Raw genomic sequence first — 18,798 nt, forward strand, 5'->3', positions numbered from 1 at the left:
TTATGATTTAGATGCTCTAGCAATTCCTGTAAATTGTACACATTTGGATGGTGCTGTCTGACTTTGAGGTGATTGGGCCATTTCCTATTGATCTAAAAACATCTTTCCCCCCTTCTTCCTAATCAAGGCAAAAATACATAGCCTGGAAAGCTTTGATGTTCCTCTGCTGTACTTCTCATTATTTTGATCCTTTAACAATCCCTCTATTGGTACATGTGTGTAGTATACATCTTCAGTGTTCATGCCTTCTGGCTTCAAAAGACTTTTCTACTTGATCAAGACTTTTTATCCCCAGAAAACAAAAGCTGTGTGTGGTACTCAGCTACTGATATTTGTTTTGTTTATAAGATAGGAACAGTACATAGTTAAGCTGGAAAGCCTGCTTATTTCCTGCTACAGAAGTGGAATATACCATCCTGTTTTTGAAGGAAATCAAATATATGTAATTTATCTGATGCAGAATTCATCATCTGTATTTTACAAAAAGTCCTGAGTTGCCTTTAGATAAAATGTTGCACACTGCTGTCAGGACAAATTCCCTACGAGTCCCTTCAATTTTTATGTTGCTGGCATAAGTCTACAGTGACAGAAATGAGTTGGAGTCTCTCTTGCTATTAGTTAGTGTCTATAAAGTAATGTCATGTCAATTCTCCTATTGCCTATGAAATACTCTCACAGCATAGCTTGAAGTAGAAGCTGGGCCAGACCCAGACTGAAATATAGTAGCACTGTTTTAAGTGCCTTGTGATGCCTGCTGACATCTCCCATGAAAAAGGGAGGGTAGTCCACCATCACTCTTTTGTGAACAACCTGTCACTAGAAAATCAGTATCAATCTTTCTTCCCCTTGTCCTATCAACTAAGAGCCAAGGAAAGAAAAATTGGTATACAGCAACACATTACCTGGAGATCAGTAGGATGTAATACAATACAAGGATGAATTTCCATTCCCCAAGCCAGTACCCAGCTGCGGACTCCAGGACAGCGATGGACACATTTACATATACAACTCTGCTATGCTGCCTGGTTTTAAAAATCATCCCAGGATGACTTCTATACAAGCAGGTGATTTTATTTCTCATAAATCAAACTGCAGGAATCCCAAAGGCAGCCACAAAACGCTCAGAGATTGATCCATCACATTGCACATAGCCTCATCTGTCCCTTCCCCTCTCCTCCTGCTCCCATTCAATTCTAATGTTCCAAACCTGAAATAAATCCCATTAAGAACCTGTCTGGTAGATGATACCTTCTCATTCTACTACTGCAGGAAAGACTAAGAATGCATACATGCATCATGCATACATGACATTACTATTGTGTTCTTGTCTCCTACTCCTTAATTTTCCTTGTTTGCCCCTATGTGAAAAGTTGTCACACATTTTTGCACGAAGCTAATCTACTATCAAATCCACAATTAAACCCAGGCTTTGGGAAATAATTTCAAGATCAAATTCTATAGTTAACTTGACAGAAATTAGATACAAACAATCTGGACTCATGTAATAAATCATCCATATTGCAGTGAAAAATCTCTCAAATTCCATGTGCAGATATACATAGTTCACTAAGAATGCAGATAAGTTTTAAATGCAAAATCAAAGGTAAAGTTTCATTAAGTTCAAGAGATACTAAGTCATTTACTAATATTTGCCTGATCTTAAGACTCCTACATACCTAATTTATTTCTGTTAATGATGAATGATGAAATTTTATAAAAAAGTTTCCTAGTTATTGTGAATCTATTGGAAAACCAAGAACTGTAACTACTCAAGAGAAACCTTTCATGTTTTTGTTTTATCTTGTCATTATGTACAGTGGCAGAAGCGCTACGTTACAAAATAAAAGGGAGGATTGAAAATATTTTAAAATGTTAAAAATATTGTATTTTATGAATCAGAAGAATACATTTCAGGAACTTGGAGATTAGATGGAAAATGTAAGAAATATATGATTTTATCATGAGCGTTCTTTTACAACAGTATAAGGCTATTCACATGTATAATTCCAGACTTACCCATACGATACCACTCCCCATCCTTCTACACAGTCCAAATGCCACACGTTTTTTGATTTAATGAATATTTCACTTTTCTGATGTCAGCGTATGCTCAAATTTATCCAATGTGTATTTTTTTTTTGCCTATCGTTCTAAGTACATACATTTTGCAATTACCCAGATGTGTTATAGATTTCATTATACACACTGTTAGTGAAAAATATTGAAGCAGTCAAGAGTATGTGTGCCCTGCAGGAAGCCATTTGAAACGGCCCTTCTGGTTGACAGTAAATAACTGATAACAGACTTTGAATGTGATTTTCAACAAGTTGTACAACCACCTCAACCTGCATTTCTGTAGGTCATACTTTCTTATTGTACACAGGAGACTGTCACATGGGACTGGACTCAATGTTCTCCTAAAGTCAAGAGAGTTATCTATGCTGCTTCCTGCCTACCTTATTGCCTAACCTCCAGCCCATTGCCTTGTCAAAGAAATAAAATTATCAAGAGCAAATAATAGTAAATCAATTCTGGTTTGGTTGTTTCTCACCACCTTATTACTCTTCATCTGTTTATAAGCTAAAAATCTCATAATCAGTGACAAAAAACAATACAGATAACACTCACTTTATGAATTTGCAATATGACATAAAGCAGCCACATTGGTAAAGTGTTAGCAAAGCCCTGGGCAGACATGGTTGACAAACTGAGGCTCTCCATCCTGGCAAGGCAACCCCTCTAAAACTCAATCCCCATCCTACGGATTCTCAAATTTTCTTTTCAGATGTATCGCAGACAAGACTCAGCTCCTGTCCTTAACGCTGGTAATTATTTTTCCCTCAACTATTTGCTACCAGTGCCACCAGCTGCCAGGCAGGTTTCTTCCAGATCATGCCACTGGCTGGAAACACTCAGGTTCAGCTCACTGTGCTCCCACAGTGCCCCTGCAACCCTTGACTAGTAACATCAGAAAAAACACCAAGAAACCTAACGAACGCCCAGTACTACTCAGAATAAGGCTCAAGGTGCCACCGTCCTATCAGGCAAAGTTAATATTGGAGGGAGCTACTGATGACAGCTAAGCCTCTATCAGCTGGACAGATTTATACACAGGACTGTGTACAAAGCACGGCCCATAAAATATCACCATCTAACTGAAGCAGTCTGTGTCTTCACTACGTTTACTATCATAAATGTCTACATTGTAAACTGGGTTATCACATTGCCTCTAGTGTGTAAATTATAACACAATTCCAATACGTACCTCTTGAAACAGGTAATTCTGTGCAAAAGCATCCTGCATCTGTTAATTTAGCTTATCAGCAGTGACATTAACTACCTATAAAACTGGGAATAAGAACCATTGGGTGACTATCTCACAAGCAAAACAAAATGGTTACACTGATGCTTTTCTGATGACACATCTCATTATAAAAAGGTTACCATATAATAATATCATCAGAAACAAAAGTATTGTATATGGCCATTACTGTGTTATAGACTGATAATACAGGAGATAATACAGCTAAAGGATGGTTGTTTGAAATATTTTTGTAGATGCATCATTAACAGGCAATACCAAAATTCATCCTTTCATCTTGCTTAGTATGGAACACAACTTAGTCACTAACTTATTACAAATTACATTTGTAACCACAGTTCTGTCTGTATTTTATGTAAGATTTTACTGGAACTATCACTGCATTTACACACACTCAGAAAACTTAGCTATTTGTTACAATTTTTGTTCTCATAAAGATGTTTTCAGTCTGCATCTCAGTCTGAAACAGTCTTGTCTGCAAAAGCCTATAGGTATCAGGGAGCTTCAGAGCAGGAGACAGAAACCTGCAATGAAGGAGACAGGAATCTTTAATTGCTTGAGTCCGGTGCTACTTGCATTTTACTTTTTCACTGCCAATTCATACATCAACTTTTCAACTGAAACATATTATATTTAACACCATCTTAGCAAAGTCCACGTGGTGTAAATTTATAACCCAGTTAAAGAAGGAAAGAAATACATCATACGTGGCTTGATAGCAGAGCATAGCAAAAGAAATATTCTACTGAGATGTCAAATGAGTCTATTCAGTACTGATCCACCCTGTCACCTCAGGTGAGTCTCTGAGTCTTTGAAAGAGTGCTTTTCCACAGCAGAAGAGTAGTTTCTCATTACTGCATTGGTGGGTTTGTTGTTGTTTTCCTGTACACAAATCAATAAATTATTCTCTAAGAATATTTGCTGATATGTGTCATAGTATTTCTGTATTCTTCCGATGGGGAGCTACAACTCTGAAATAGACTTACTACCTTGGTAACTGGGGTAGATATGGTCAAAACCCCTAGATAAATCAGAGTTAAGAACTGGCACTAGAAGGAGAAATAAGATGTAACATGCTCCATTGCTGCAGCTTCTCATTGCTTTTGGAAAGTAACTATTTTTTCGTAACCATTTTGTCAGTGTATTTCCAAGACTAGTTATTAAAGCAGAACCTCATTACATCAGTCTGGTCTTTAATACGTGTCTACTTATTTTATCAATGGCTTTTGAAGCAGCCTTCAAAGACACTTGCTTAAAACAGTCCTTCCATCCACTAATTAAAGCTTAACAATCCCTTTTAATGAGCAACACATTTTTCCATAAACATGTAAATGTCTAAGGTTACTGTTGAAGTCAGCACTGAGGGGAGAGGTCATTTCTGAAGGATCTTCCATCACAAACATCAGAGAACAATAAAGTCACTGAAGGCAGAAGCAATTTTTATAGAATCATAGAATTATTTGGGTTGGAAGGGACATTAAAGATCATCCTCTTTCAAACCACCATCCAGCCTGGCCTTGAACACATCCAGGGATGGAACAGCCGCAGCTTTGCTGTGTAACACATTCCACTGCCTCACCACCCTCACAGTAATGAGCTTCTTCCTACTATCTAATCTAAATCTTCCCTCTTTCAGTTTAAAAGTATTACCCCTTGTTCTATCCCTACAAGCCCTTGTGAAAAGTCCCTCTTCAGCTTTCTTGTCAGCCCCTTTACATACTGGAAGGCTGCTCTAAGGTATCCATGCAGCCTTCTCTTCCCCAGGCTGAACAACTCCAAGTCTCTCAGCCTGTATTCATAAGAGAGATGCTCCAGCCTCCTCTGGACTCACTCCACAGGTCCATGTCCTCCGTACGTTGGGGCCCCAGGGCTGGACACAGTACTGCAGGACAGGTCTCACCAGAGCAGAGTATTGTGGGAGAGTCACCTCCCTTAACCTGCTGGTCACGCTTCTTTTGATGCAGCCCAGAACACGGTTGGCTTTCTGAGCTGTGAGTGCACACTGCCAGCTCATGTTGAGCTTCACATCAACCAACACTACCAAATCCTTCTCATCAGGGCTGCTCCCAATGCAGTCTCTGCCCAGCCAGTATTTGTGCTTGAGATTGCCCCAACCCAGGTGCAGGACCCTTTCTTACAATCTTGACACTTTCTAGTAAATTAGTCACTCATCAAGGAAAGTGACAGCTACACAGCAATAGAAAAGTTCGCAAAGCTCTTAATTTACTGTTAGAAATGTTGTCTATACAACTGTCAAGTAATAGTAACATCCCCACCTGGTTTTACTCTTGAATACCCTATCTCAGGGGCTTTTTGCAAATCATGCCCTAATGAAGTTTAAATAAAAACTGTATTTCTTATTTCTAAATGCTACTTTTACCTGCCTGTTTTCTGAATAAGTTAGTCTGCTGAAGCTGATATAAAAAAAGAAATGCTATTGTAATTAGTGCAATATTATTCCAAGATAAAGCCATGAAAACTGAAGCTTCAGACAGCTGTCATCTCTTTGGCTATTCTGCTTATTATTCACAGTCAAATTCTGGTATCTTCAGCATACTACACAGAACATTTACATGCAATTTCAATGAAAACACTCATGGAACAAGATCTCTAAGTATCTCAGAATCTAACCTAAAGAAAGAGCTGAACTTGAAAGTAATTTCAGACTTAATTTTCCCTCAGCACAGTCATCATTCTAAATAGGTACTCATAAACATACACTTTCACTAATTTCAGAAATAATTTCTATGAATTTAATGTCCTTATATAATTATCTAGATACAACAGACACTGAAAACTGAAATCCTCTTATTTATATGACAGTCAGAGTATGGACAGCAAAAGAAAAGAACTTCTAAAAAATGGATGCTCTAAGGAACAGCAAGACTGATTATCTTCAGTGGTAAAAGGGTAATTGCTGTTACATGGTAAAACAGAAACAAGGCAAATTCATACAAATACTCTTTGGAGCACAAGCACTTACCGGCTAAAAATGCTGACACATTATGCAAGACAATTACTGTGTGGAGTGGTGGTGATATGTCAAATGCAAACTCATTTGTAGAATGCCTGAATATTGCAGGAAAGCATCTATCTATAACACCTGGCAATCTTCCATTGATGGCACACTTCCCCCTGAAAAGACTCACAGAATCACATGATGTATTTTAGCACAGAATGGACCCCTGAAGATTCAATGCCTGCTCTAAGTGAGACTGAGCTCAAAGTTCAGAAAGGCTCCCCAACAATTTATTTAGCTGAGTTTTCAGTATCTCCAAGGAACCTACCGTCTCTCCAGGCAATCTGGGAATTCCTCTCACTACAGCCTATGACTTTTATCTTCTGCTGTTTCACTGTGACCTACATGAATAGTGTGCCTCCATCTTCTCTAAGAACCCTTGTTCCATTAGACACTTCTCCAGCATCAGGGACTATTCATTAGGAACTGTAGTGATAGGACAAGGGGTAACGGGTTGAAACTTAAACAGCAGAGGTTTAGACTGGATATAAGGAACAAATTCTTTACTGTTAGGGTGGTGAGGTACTGGAATGGGTTGCCCAGGGAGGGTGTGAATGCTCCATCCCTGGCAGTGTTCAAGGCCAGGTTGGATGAAGCCTTGGGTGATATGGTTTAGTGTGAGGTGTCCCTGCCCATGGCAGGGGGGTTGGAACTAGATGATCTTGAGGTCCTTTCCAATCCTAACTATTCTATGATTCTATGATTCTATATTATTTCAGAAATATTTCCAAAGCCTCCCTTCATGGTGAGGAATGAGAGGATCAGAAGTCCTCCAGTTTCAAGGTCTACCAGCTGAGAAGACCCTGCAAGGCATGTAAGCAAATGTCACCCCTGGCTAAACAGCTAGCCCCTGACAATATGGTGACACAACACCTCCTCACAGATGCAAGCTGGTCTTGAAGAGCTCAAGTAGCACCAAGGTGAGGTATTAACAGCAGCTTCTAGGCACTTCTGTAGATAAAGATTTGCTGAAAATCCAACAGCTTGTTTTTCAGAAGCAATATGGTTAGAGTTAGCAGCTTGGTTTCAGCTGCCTTCTTCATGGATAACACTCCCCTTTGTTCATAGGAAATATCTTGAAAATCTTCTTTCATGGGTTCTCATCTGAGAACTCACTTTCCTGAAACCTTATTCATTCTCAACACCTAACAGATTGGTTATCTCACTACACGTGATTAGGGAAAACAAAGTTGTTCGCAAAGACCATGTTTAATGGCAAGATGTGAATGTGGCCCTGAAACAAATTTTGCTTAAACTCATCAGACTATGAGATTTGTTTTCCATGATTATCCCAGAACAGCAGAAAGCCCATGTAATTGTTAGAGGACTCTCCAGAGCACAAATAGGTGTGATACTCTTCTATTATACTTCAACTCTACCAGAGAATGATAGACACAAAGTTCATGCACCTACTGGAGCATTAAGAGTACCATCCCTTCACACAGAGATTAAGGAATACATTTTAGGACACCTCAATTTCCACAGCTCTCTTTGAAAACCTTGTGGAAAAGCCTGTGGTCAAAACCTAGTTAAAAATATTTACTCCTTTGAGCATTAGTTTAAAACACATTTCTCCTTTCAGACACAACCCACATACTGTCAGGGCTTCTTTTCCTCTTCCTTTGTTTCCAGATTATACAAGAAATTCGCTTCATCTTTAAAAAACACAGTTTCTGCCCTTTGCAGGAGTAAATTATTATGTCAAGTTTCTTCAGTTAGCATACCTGTACAGTAATTAATTTTTTTTTAAGAAAAATAACCTTTTGTTAAAGGTTTCATTAGATTTTCTTGGAGACTGATAACAGCCAAATCTCCAGTCATCTTCAGGAAGCACTACAGACTCTGATCACATAGTCTGAACAGTGAAATTTTTCTCAACACTTTAGTTCAGACAACGGGATTACTGTATTTTCCAACTGCTTCATTGTGCCAAGAGCAAGAACCCAAAGCCTTTGCCTACACTGAACTTCTTCAATAGCCTTAATGAAAATCAGGCCTCAGGCAAATATTAGTAAAATTTAAAATTATGTGGAAATTATCCTTTCTGGTTTTAGCACCAAAAATGGATTATTTCATAGAGGCTATAGATAGTTCTTTTAAAGACCACATGCTTCATCTTTAGGCAGAAGGGCAGGTTACTATAAAGATATTTGACTATCAAGCACAGATCCCCTCCTGTACTCTAAACATACTATCATGTTACTGGTACTTTAACATCCAGCACAGCAGCAAAACTACACAAATGGTCCACTTTCCAAAACACACTTTAAGTGCATCAGTCGCTTGGTTTCCAAATTAGCTACTGAAAAAGAGAAAAGACTCCCCATGCTCCAACACCTTAAATATTTGGAGGCTGCATGTAGAAAGCTTACCTCTTGACTGCAAACCGTGTCCACATGCCTCATTATGTCCCAGAACATTCTGTTTCACTGAATCTGGCACCAGTACACAGTGACTCCAACGGTGAGTCTTCCACCTGAAAGAGGAAAAGGTTAATGATTAAGTGGCAAATGACACATCCAGGCAAAGCCTGCAGTTACAAATCATGATAAACTGTAAGGACTTAAGGAAAAATAGAAGTCAAAAAGTGGTAATTACTCCTGAAATAAGTATTGTGAACTGAAATTCAAATGCAAGGTTCACCTTCTAGAAAGCTACATCATCCTCCACCAATGTTTCCCTTTCTCATTTTGTAGGGCATCGTTCAAAGTTACATAAAATGCACAGGAATCATCTTCAGTGGGCTTTGAAATCAAGCTCTCCTCATGCAAGCCTGTTCTAATACACCTGATATTGTTCCCAGTCTGCTTTCTGCACTAGGATGCGTGCCAGTCAAAAACAGGAGAAAGTATCTGCCCATAGCCCTATGCGGTACAGAGCCAGGCAGAGCCCAGTGGTGCAGCTCCTGCTTTGGTGCTACCTTTAGCTCCCTGCTTTGTGGCCATGTCCTACAGAACGTGCAGGCTGGAGATCTGCATGCAAAGATATAATGCTTTTCTATTTACTAATATTGTATAACAGATGGGTCACAGAATTTTAATGCAGAGTGGTGAGAAACTGCCCTATTGTACCATTTGTCTAATGAGAATTTTTTAAAATGCATATTTTTCATTCAAATGATAGAATCAGGGGAAAAGACAAGTGTTTCTGCAATAAGCATACAATTATGATTAAAGTAGTTGAGTGCTTGTGGTCCCAAAATAACTTACATTGCTTTTTAGATACATTGAGGGGGGAGCTCCCAGTAATAGCTTCCTTAAACATATTGAATCTTGAGGTTACCTTTCTAGGAGCTGTGCCTGTTGGTGCGCATTCTGATAATGCCACATCTACTGAAATCTCCACTTTGAACTCTACTTTTACATATTTTGCAAGGTACATTATTTGTTTATATGTCTCCATTTGTCAGTATTATGTTGTTTTCTGGTTAAAATTGTGCAGGACAATTGCAAAAGAGTAGTTTCTGGAGAAGCTAACACCTTTTACCTATACACCGGACAGATGGGAATATCTTCACATTCTCTTTCCTCATACAATGTGTCTGGGCATGTCTGTCCCCCATTGGCAGCATCCTGAACAACAATTCTATACCGGGACTGCTTAACTGCAGTGGCATTGCCTGTAAAAAGAAAAAAAGCCAAAAAAAATCCCTTCTAAACACAGTTGGCACACTGAGTTAGTGATCTAGGTGTCCTGGTTAAAAACATGCTTGGTGTTTTGTTTTTATTTTAAAACTATCAGCACTATGGAAGGAATGGCACGTTGGATCAAAAGCTCCCATTGCTTGCTTTAAAATTGCCACTAGTTCAGCAGAACAGCACCTGGAAGGTTGATAAATCAACAGCCTACAAGCTGCATCAAAAAATGCCTATTTAACAGAACATCAAATCATACAAGTATTAGCAAATACTTAAAAATCTGAACAGGCAAAAAGAATAAAACCAAACCAAATGAAACTAAACAAACAAAAAAAAAAGGAAAAAAACCCAAACAAACAAAAAACCTTTCATAATGAAAGGTTTTGTTTCTGAAAACATTCTGGTGGTCTTAGGCTGGTACCAGTAATCCATCTGTCCTCATTTTACCTGGGATAGAGACAATTTTCGTCCTAATAAGGGTTTAAACCACACTATCTTTTGAGGTCTAGAAATTACATACAATAACTTCCTGATAGGAAAACCTTTGCAACCAACAGAGGTTAACCCTCTAGTTAACCTGATTTGATGCAAGATCAATCCATCTAGAAACACTGTTCACAAAATCTACAGTACAAAATGTTGCATGGAAGACAAGGATTAGATTTACCTATGTATCTCTATAGTTAAACACAATCCTTGGCTGCGTAAGTGGTAAGCATAGCGAGCTGGTTTAACTGCTGTGTATTGCATTTGTACTTTTTTGGATGCTGTATTCACACTTAAAAAAAAACAACAGATGCTACAAAACTGAAAAGGTATCTCAACAAAACTCCACAAATAATTCCAGACCAGGCAAACATATTTTAATAGTGGACTTCATCCAGCTTGTCCAACAGAGAAAAGCAGTGTGTAAATTAACTCACTTATGAGCATTTTTTTTCAGTTCAAGATAAGACAAAGGTGCAGTAACAAGGTTAAAGTGCATTAGAGTAGAAGGAAAATAGGAAAAGTAACACCATGAACACAACGTACAAGTAGAGATCCAGTAAATATGGTTGATTCTAAAGATACTAAGTCATACAAGCCTTCACTCACATACTGCTATCACTGTGAGGTCACCACAAAGGGACTTTGGACTGCAGGAAGTTGCCCACCTCAGCTGCTCACCTGAGGCAGGATAAGGGCATCCAGGGAAATCCTCCTCCTGCTTTTTTAACAGCCTCTACTTCAGGCCACTCTACCGCTTCCTACAGTCTCCTTTCAGATGCCTGATGCAGCACTTGTACAGTCTCACAGAGAACCTTTTCTTAAAATCTAGATCAAGTGTCATGGTTTGAGCATGTTTTGAGGGTGTTTTTGTTCAAGGTTTTTTCCAGCCAGGGGGAGTCTGGGAGGAAGGAGAGACAGGACACCTGACCCAGGCTAGCTAATGAGGTATTCCATACCATAGCACGTGATGCCCAGGATGCATACTGGGAAAGAGAAAGCTGGAGGGAGAGAGTGGTGGAGAAAAATGGAGGAGGGAGCACACGGTGCTCGGCCGGGCAGGGTGGAGTGAGTTATGGGTCGGTGGCTGGTGGGGTGTTGTATTCTTTTCACTTGCTGTTTGCTGTATCATTATTATTTGTAGTAGTAAATGGCAGTAGGGGTTTTGTGTTATGCCTTAGCTATTAAACCGTTCTTATCTCAATCCGTGGGGGCTACATTCTTTGGATTCTCCTTTCTAACTCTCTGGGAGTTGGGGGACTTGGTTTAAACCACGACATTTTTTGGCGCCCAACGTGGGGCACGAGGGATTGAGATAAGAACAGATCTGAGCGGATTTATGGTCTCTTGTCACAATGCTGATTTATTGGCTCTTAGAGGTTTTTCTCTGGATCTCGCTGTTTCGGGATTTTACCGGGTACTTGGTGTATGGATTGGATGTGTTTGTGTTTGTGTCGAAGGCTTGTAATACGGTGGGGCTCCGGCAGCAGGGGGGGATGGACGTGGCCGTGGACTTGGACTTGTACCAGGCCGTCCCGCTGCTCTTCGCCGTCCTTGTCCTTATCCTCGTCGTCGTCTGTGTGGAGCTGCGTGAAGCCAGGAAGGAGCGGCCCCGAGAGCTGCCAGCAGCTGAGGCTGCCAGGGAGAGCGGCACGGGGAGCCAAACAGCTGTGGCAGAGCAGCGGGAACAGGCGGGGGAGGAGCGGAGCAGAGCGGTAGCTGAGCAGCAGGATAAGGCTGTGGGGGGGGTGAGTCCTGCGGCCGTTCCCGACCCTCCGACGGCCGAGAGTGTCCCCCGGAAGTCGCCCACCGACCCCCAGCAGGATACAGGAGACTACGCAGCACTTCCCAGCAAGGCAGAGGAGGAACCGAGTCCTGCCGCCGTTCCGAACCCCGCAGCGGCCGAGAAAATTCCCCGGCAGTCACCTGCCGAGCCCCAGCAGGAGGCAGGAGACCACGCAGCATTTCCCAGCAAGGCAGAGGAGGAAGATCCAGACTTGGGAGAAGAGAAGCTGGTGGTGGGAGAGCTGGCAAGCAGGGCAGCTACATCAGCCCCAGTGACAAGTGCAGCAGCATCATCTGAGAGTTCTGATGGTTATGAATGGCTTTTGGGTGCCCTTGGGACCTGCCTGCTGATTGTGATGGTTTTCGGCATGGTGGCACACACACAGAGTGTGTTCCATCCACAACCATTTTGTCTGATCCCAAAAGTTAAGCAGAGTCAGGTTTGGGTCTTGTCTAAGTTTAGACAAGTACATAGGAGCACCAGTAGACTGTCCCCAAGTCTGGACAGTCATGAGTGGCAGGGCATGTGGGACAGTATGGCCAGGTATCTGATCCACTGGGCCCCTCCAGTGCTTTGGAAGCATTGGAGGTGGAAGGCAGCTGTATGGAGTCCCCAGCAGCAAGCTGTAGAACTGCTGAAGGGGACGGTGAATGATTTTGAGCCTGGTGGGCCCAGATACTTCAGGCCATCAGTCCAGAGATGCAACTTAGAGATGTCTCATGATCGAGGGGTGGACTTAAGAGTGATTGTGTATTGGAAATGTGAGATCTGGGCATGACGTGAATGGTATGGAATAAGTGGTGGATAATGTCATGGTTTGAGCATGTTTTGAGGGTGTTTTTGTTCAAGGTTTTTTCCAGCCAGGGGGAGTCTGGGAGGAAGGAGAGACAGGACACCTGACCCAGGCTAGCTAATGAGGTATTCCATACCATAGCACGTGATGCCCAGGATGCATACTGGGAAAGAGAAAGCTGGAGGGAGAGAGTGGTGGAGAAAAATGGAGGAGGGAGCACATGGTGCTCGGCTGGGCAGGGTGGAGTGAGTTATGGGTCGGTGGCTGGTGGGGTGTTGTATTCTTTTCACTTGCTGTTTGCTGTATCATTATTATTTGTAGTAGTGAATGGCAGTAGGGGTTTTGTGTTATGCCTTAGCTATTAAACCGTTCTTATCTCAATCCGTGGGGGCTACATTCTTTGGATTCTCCTTTCTAACTCTCTGGGAGTTGGGGGACTTGGTTTAAACCACGACAATCAAGTCATCACTCCTGTAAATTAAGCTAAACTTTTGTTATCTTCTGTCCACATGTAAAAAAAGCTTAGCCCTATCATCTGATGCATAACCTCTATGAAATTCCAAGGGCTTGTGTCCACTCTGTCTTTCCCTCTAAACTAAGCAAACCCAGCTCTTCACAGCTCCAATTCAATTGCCGCTCGCTGCTCACTTTCTTACTTTAACACTGTGCCCAAGGAATGACACCTGCAGCCTCACCAGTGCACAGTACACTAACACTTTGGTGCTTTACATACAACATGCCCACGAGTTTGACAAGCCTAGCATGAGCTTTAGCATTTTAAATTGCTGACTTTAATTCATTTTGTAGTTCACTGTATCACCAGAGGTGCCTGAGAAAGCACAATGTCTTTACTTCCCATTCTTTCTGCAATCAATATTTTTCATCCGAAGTTGCATTTTGAGAAATTTCTCAATTATTTTAATATCATTTAATATATAGTCTATTTTGTTTGCTGTTTCTTTCTGAGATTCATCCACTAATGTTATTATTCAAGAACACAAGCTGTTCAGACACATATCACACAGAACTGGGGCAAGAAGACTTTTCTCTAGGACTCCCCTTAGCTAATGTTCCAGTTTGATTGTGAACAGTGGACACCTATCAGCCAACTGACTGGAAGCAGGATGTGGGAGTCACGATAGACAAATTGACCATGAGGCAGCGATGTGCCTCTGCAGCACAGGACCACAGCATCCTGGGCTATTTTAAGAAGAGCACCACCAGTAGGTTGAGGGTGGTGATTCTTTCCCTCTACTCAATTGTGGAAAGATAACTGAGTGATGTCTCCAATTCTGGACTCCCCAGAAGGAGGACACAGGCACACTGGAGAGAGTCCAGCGAACTGCCACAAAGACTGTTTGGGGACTTGAACATCTGATAAACAAGAAGAGAAAAGGAAATTTGGCCCACAGGCTCTTATCTATGTGTATCAATACCCAATGGGAGGCAGTAAAGGAGACAGACTCTTTTCAGTGATACCCACTGTGAATTTTTTCAAGCAGCTGAATACCCATTTAACAGCCATCCAAGTGAAGTCACTGTTCCCCAGCTTCCTGAGAAAAGTTGAATGCATCAAAAATTTACCACTTCCCTTAATTAGAGAAGCTACACTGTCAAAAAAAAAAAAGATGAAATTTGTTCTCAATAAATCCACACCAGCCAGTTTATTAGAGTCTTATTCTCAAAATGTTTATATCTTGAGTAATAACTTGTTCTTGTGGTTTTCTATGGAATAAAGTTAGGATGAGTAATCTACAATTTCCCTGACTGCTTTGGGGTTGTTGTTTTGGGTTTTTTTTTTGGGGGGGGGGAGAAGAGTGAGGGTGTTGGTTGGCTTGGTTTGTCTTGGTATTACAGTTTCAGCTCCTTAGGATTTATCAATTTCTTACCCAGAAGGTAGTCAATAGATGCTTTGGTGTTACTTTATTACTTCCTTCTCTCTTCATACACCTCTACTGACATGGAAACATCTAATTTATGAAAATAATTATTCTTTTGTCCATTCCTTTCCTGTCTGCAGATAGGAAATAACAGCAGCAACTGTATATTCCCCATGTTTCCCTTGTTTCTCAGAAAGCAGTAGACATTCCATTCAGTTTCCCCTTAGTTTTAATCCACTTATGTAATTCTTGTTACCTAATATCCTCCTATCACTTAATTTACATTCTCAATTTCTTGTTTCTAATTTTTGTGAAACAATTTGATAATCAAAGAGGAAAAAAGATTCAGGACACCTCTGACAATGAGAAAAGATAAAAAAGGGCTTTTCTAGCTGTGTATGATGTGTTCTTTTCATGATTTGAAGTTTGAACACACAAGCCTTTTTCCTCTGTTCTTGCTACTATAATAATTTCAGGATAGAAAGTAGAGTCCTGATGGGGTTCATCCCTTCATATGTTTTTTCTTGGTAGCTTCCAGGGCTTCTACACTCCTGTCTGCATAGAACACATTCCCAAGAGGTGTAGCTACCGATTTTCTCTGTCTGCTGAAATCTGTTGTTTTTATTCTTTAAATGTCTTGCTGATACTGCCATCCTTCCCTCCTACTAAGAATCGTGAACTCTATCGCTTTGTGATGATTTTCATTCAAATTATCTACCACCATTAGAATCTTAGCCATTTCCTTCCTATTAATCAGTACCAAATCTAAATGAGCTTCTCACAGTAATTTTCTCCACCTCAAGAAACTAAATTATCTTCAACATTTATTGCACATTACTCAAACCCCATTTTCAAAATTGAATTTCCTCATTGGTTTTTCTACAGCATTCCTTACAAATGTTAATGAACATAATTTTTATATCTCATTTAAAATTGCTACAGCCTGATTTTCCAGAGTATTATCATTATATAGGACTGTCCTTTTAAAGCCAAACTTCAGCTGATTTCAGGTATAGCTACTACAGCTTGTCCTCCAGATAAAAATCAAGCCTTGGGATCTCAAGACCATCTTAACTTCTATGTTCTTGACTATGAACTCAGGTAATGCTGTTTGAAAATTCTGGGAGTGCCTTACCACTGCTTCCACTTACACCTCCCTGTCCCACCAACCTCCAATCTCCTCTCCTTACACATATACAACTTCTTCCACCAATCCACCCTTCTCATTCCCCTCTTGCTGTCTCATCTTCTCCTGAATTTGACCCCAGGTTCCTCAGTACCCTGCCCAAGACTCAGAAAGGTGCATCACCATTCTCAGGCAAGGTTAAAAATCCTTGTTTACTACTGTAAAGTGTGATACATCTAGTCAAGCTTACACAGGACACATCCACCTTCATACTCTTTGCTTATGACAGTCTGGTCAAAACAAGACTCTGAGCACACAGATTTTTCAAAATTTCAGTCACCAAAATCAGAGCTGTCTCCATTTTTATGCAGATAAGAGCTTTTGAAGGGGTAAATCTAACTTTGACTGACTCTGGTTGAGTGTTTTTGAGAACTGGAAGTGACAGATCCTTTACAGAAAGCAAGACAAGGTATAGGTCATTGGAATTCCTTATCATGGTATGCCACACATTTTATCCACTTTTACTCCATCCTATTTCAGACCTGATTTAAAGCATGGGGAAATAAATAGGACAGTTACTAGTAACAGTTCATGTAAGCTTTTTTAGAGAATAAAGTAACAGAGAAATTCTAACATTTCCCCTGGACAACCAATGCTCAGAAGAGGACTGGCACTAATAGGTACCATCTATTTTCAGGAGGAAGATGAAAAACATTATTTATTATCAGGTGTTTTTTTAATCTCCCCATCTTAAATCTATGCTGACAGACTAGAGAGCACATCACCTATGCTGAAAGCAGTTAGTTCCCAAGGAAACCTACACTACTAGTGTCGTGGTTTAAACCCAAAACGCACAGCTCATTCACTCGCTCCCCCCCCTTGCTCCCCCAACTCCTGGAGAGTTAGGAAGGAGAATCCAAAGAATGTAGCCCCCACAGGTTGAAATAAGAACGGTTTAATAGCTAAGGTATAACACAAATCACTACTGCTACTACTACTACAAACAATAATGATAAAGCAAATAACAAGTGAAGAGAATACAACACCTCACCAGCCACCGACCCATAACTCACCTCACCCTGCCCGACCAAGCACCAACCGATACTTCCTCCATCCCCCCAGAGCTCCAGCCCTCCCGGGGTAACTCTGTTACACCCTGGGTATGACGTGCTATGGTATGGAATACCTCTTTGGCTAGCCTGGGTCAGGTGTCCTGTCTCCACCTTCCTCCCCTCCTTCCCTGGCAGAGCACGAGGCTCAGAAAGGCCTTGGACAAACCAAACATTTGAGCAGTAACTCAAAACATACTTGCTATCAGCAACTGCTCCCAGCCCGAAAGTCAAAACACAGCACTGCACCAGCTACCAAGAAGGAGAAAAAATGACTGCTACTGCTGAACCCAGGACAACTAGGAAAGCAGCTGATAGAGGAAAATCTACATGTTGCTCATTCAGATCATTTCATGATCTCTGAGGTCCCTTCCACACTGGTATTCTGTAATTCTATTCTATTGTGAAACCTCCATACTGATCATTTGATTCCTGTTTTGATTCATCCTCAAAGACCTATTAAAACACATATATTATTGAAGACTGCAGTAGACAGTTATCACCTGTATGCATCTGAAATGGCAGAGAACTTGCAACTTCCCTCCTGCTCCTGCCTTACCAACAGGTGCTGGGATTCAATTACACTTCTTTTGTGAATTATGCTGTCTGTCCATCTGTTATTACCCAAAGTTCATGGCTGTCTACACTTCTGAAGTATTAAACAATTCTTCGCCAAAAGACAGATGGCTGTCTGATGACATTTAAATGTAGGGGAAATGTCAGCTTTTTTATTGTTAGATAGTAAAGTTGGACACATTTTCTTAGACAAACTACAAACAGCTTAACTGGCAAAGTTCTGTGTAAAAGTGATTTAGTGATTGCATGTTTGTCTAAGTTCTGATCCTATACGAGTACACATTTAATTTTAAATCTGCCAGGCAATACCTGTTCCTGCTTGATATGCTTGGTAATTCACCATCTGTATATTGTTTTCATTAAACACAACTTTTCTATTAAATAAAACAACTCACATATGTATAGTGGTTCTGAAACTTCATTATCATGCTGAGGTTTTAATTGTACAATGCAACTAAAAAAAAAAAGTAAATCTTGCAATGCAGCCACATCAATAACAGATTTAGCAAAAAGCAAACTCCCCCATCTAGGAAGTTTTAATTTAGAATTATATTAAAGTGATAATGCTACCAAGGAGGTTAAATAATTAATTTCTTCTCATTTTAATTGTAGACTATTATTTAATAAACAAAGTCATTTACCAGGTAATTTATTCTACTTCTTTATAGGCAGCTCATTTAAAGTCTAAAAATAAATTGCTAATTAAAACAGGATTCACTGTTGTAGAAAGCAACTCATTTTCCCATAAAATCTAACAAGGACTATGTTAGAGCATCCACTGAGAATCTTTGAAGGGCAAAGAAGCCACCAACAATAATGAAATATTCTGATTACTGAGAAGGCTTTCATCTGAATAATTAATGAAACACACACATTTGTCATGAAAACCAACACTAGATCATTATAAAGAAACTTTTTTTAAACACTTACTGTCCAAAAGCTAACTAACTAGATCAAAGAAATACACAGTCCTTGAAAAAAAACACAAAGCACAGGAGTTATTTGCACAACCCTGCATGTACATCTAGGTTGGTCAAGAGAAATAAATTCCATATAATGTAGG

The 18,798-nt window shown here is 40.3% G+C and overlaps 1 protein-coding gene across 1 annotated transcript in view; it reads right to left on the reverse strand.

The window, feature by feature from the left end:
• Positions 1-18,798, reverse strand: part of THSD7B (thrombospondin type 1 domain containing 7B) — a 280,685-nt gene that overhangs the window by 134,750 nt on the left and 127,137 nt on the right. Inside the window, exons 10-11 of the mRNA XM_005153757.4 lie at positions 9,828-9,960; positions 8,714-8,817 (exon numbers count right to left, since the gene is read on the reverse strand). Coding sequence (XP_005153814.2) covers positions 8,714-8,817; positions 9,828-9,960 — 237 coding nt within the window. The remainder of the gene's footprint in view (positions 1-8,713; positions 8,818-9,827; positions 9,961-18,798) is intronic.

This window comes from Melopsittacus undulatus, chromosome 4 (genome assembly GCF_012275295.1).
Source record: "Melopsittacus undulatus isolate bMelUnd1 chromosome 4, bMelUnd1.mat.Z, whole genome shotgun sequence".
NCBI lineage: Eukaryota > Metazoa > Chordata > Aves > Psittaciformes > Psittaculidae > Melopsittacus > Melopsittacus undulatus.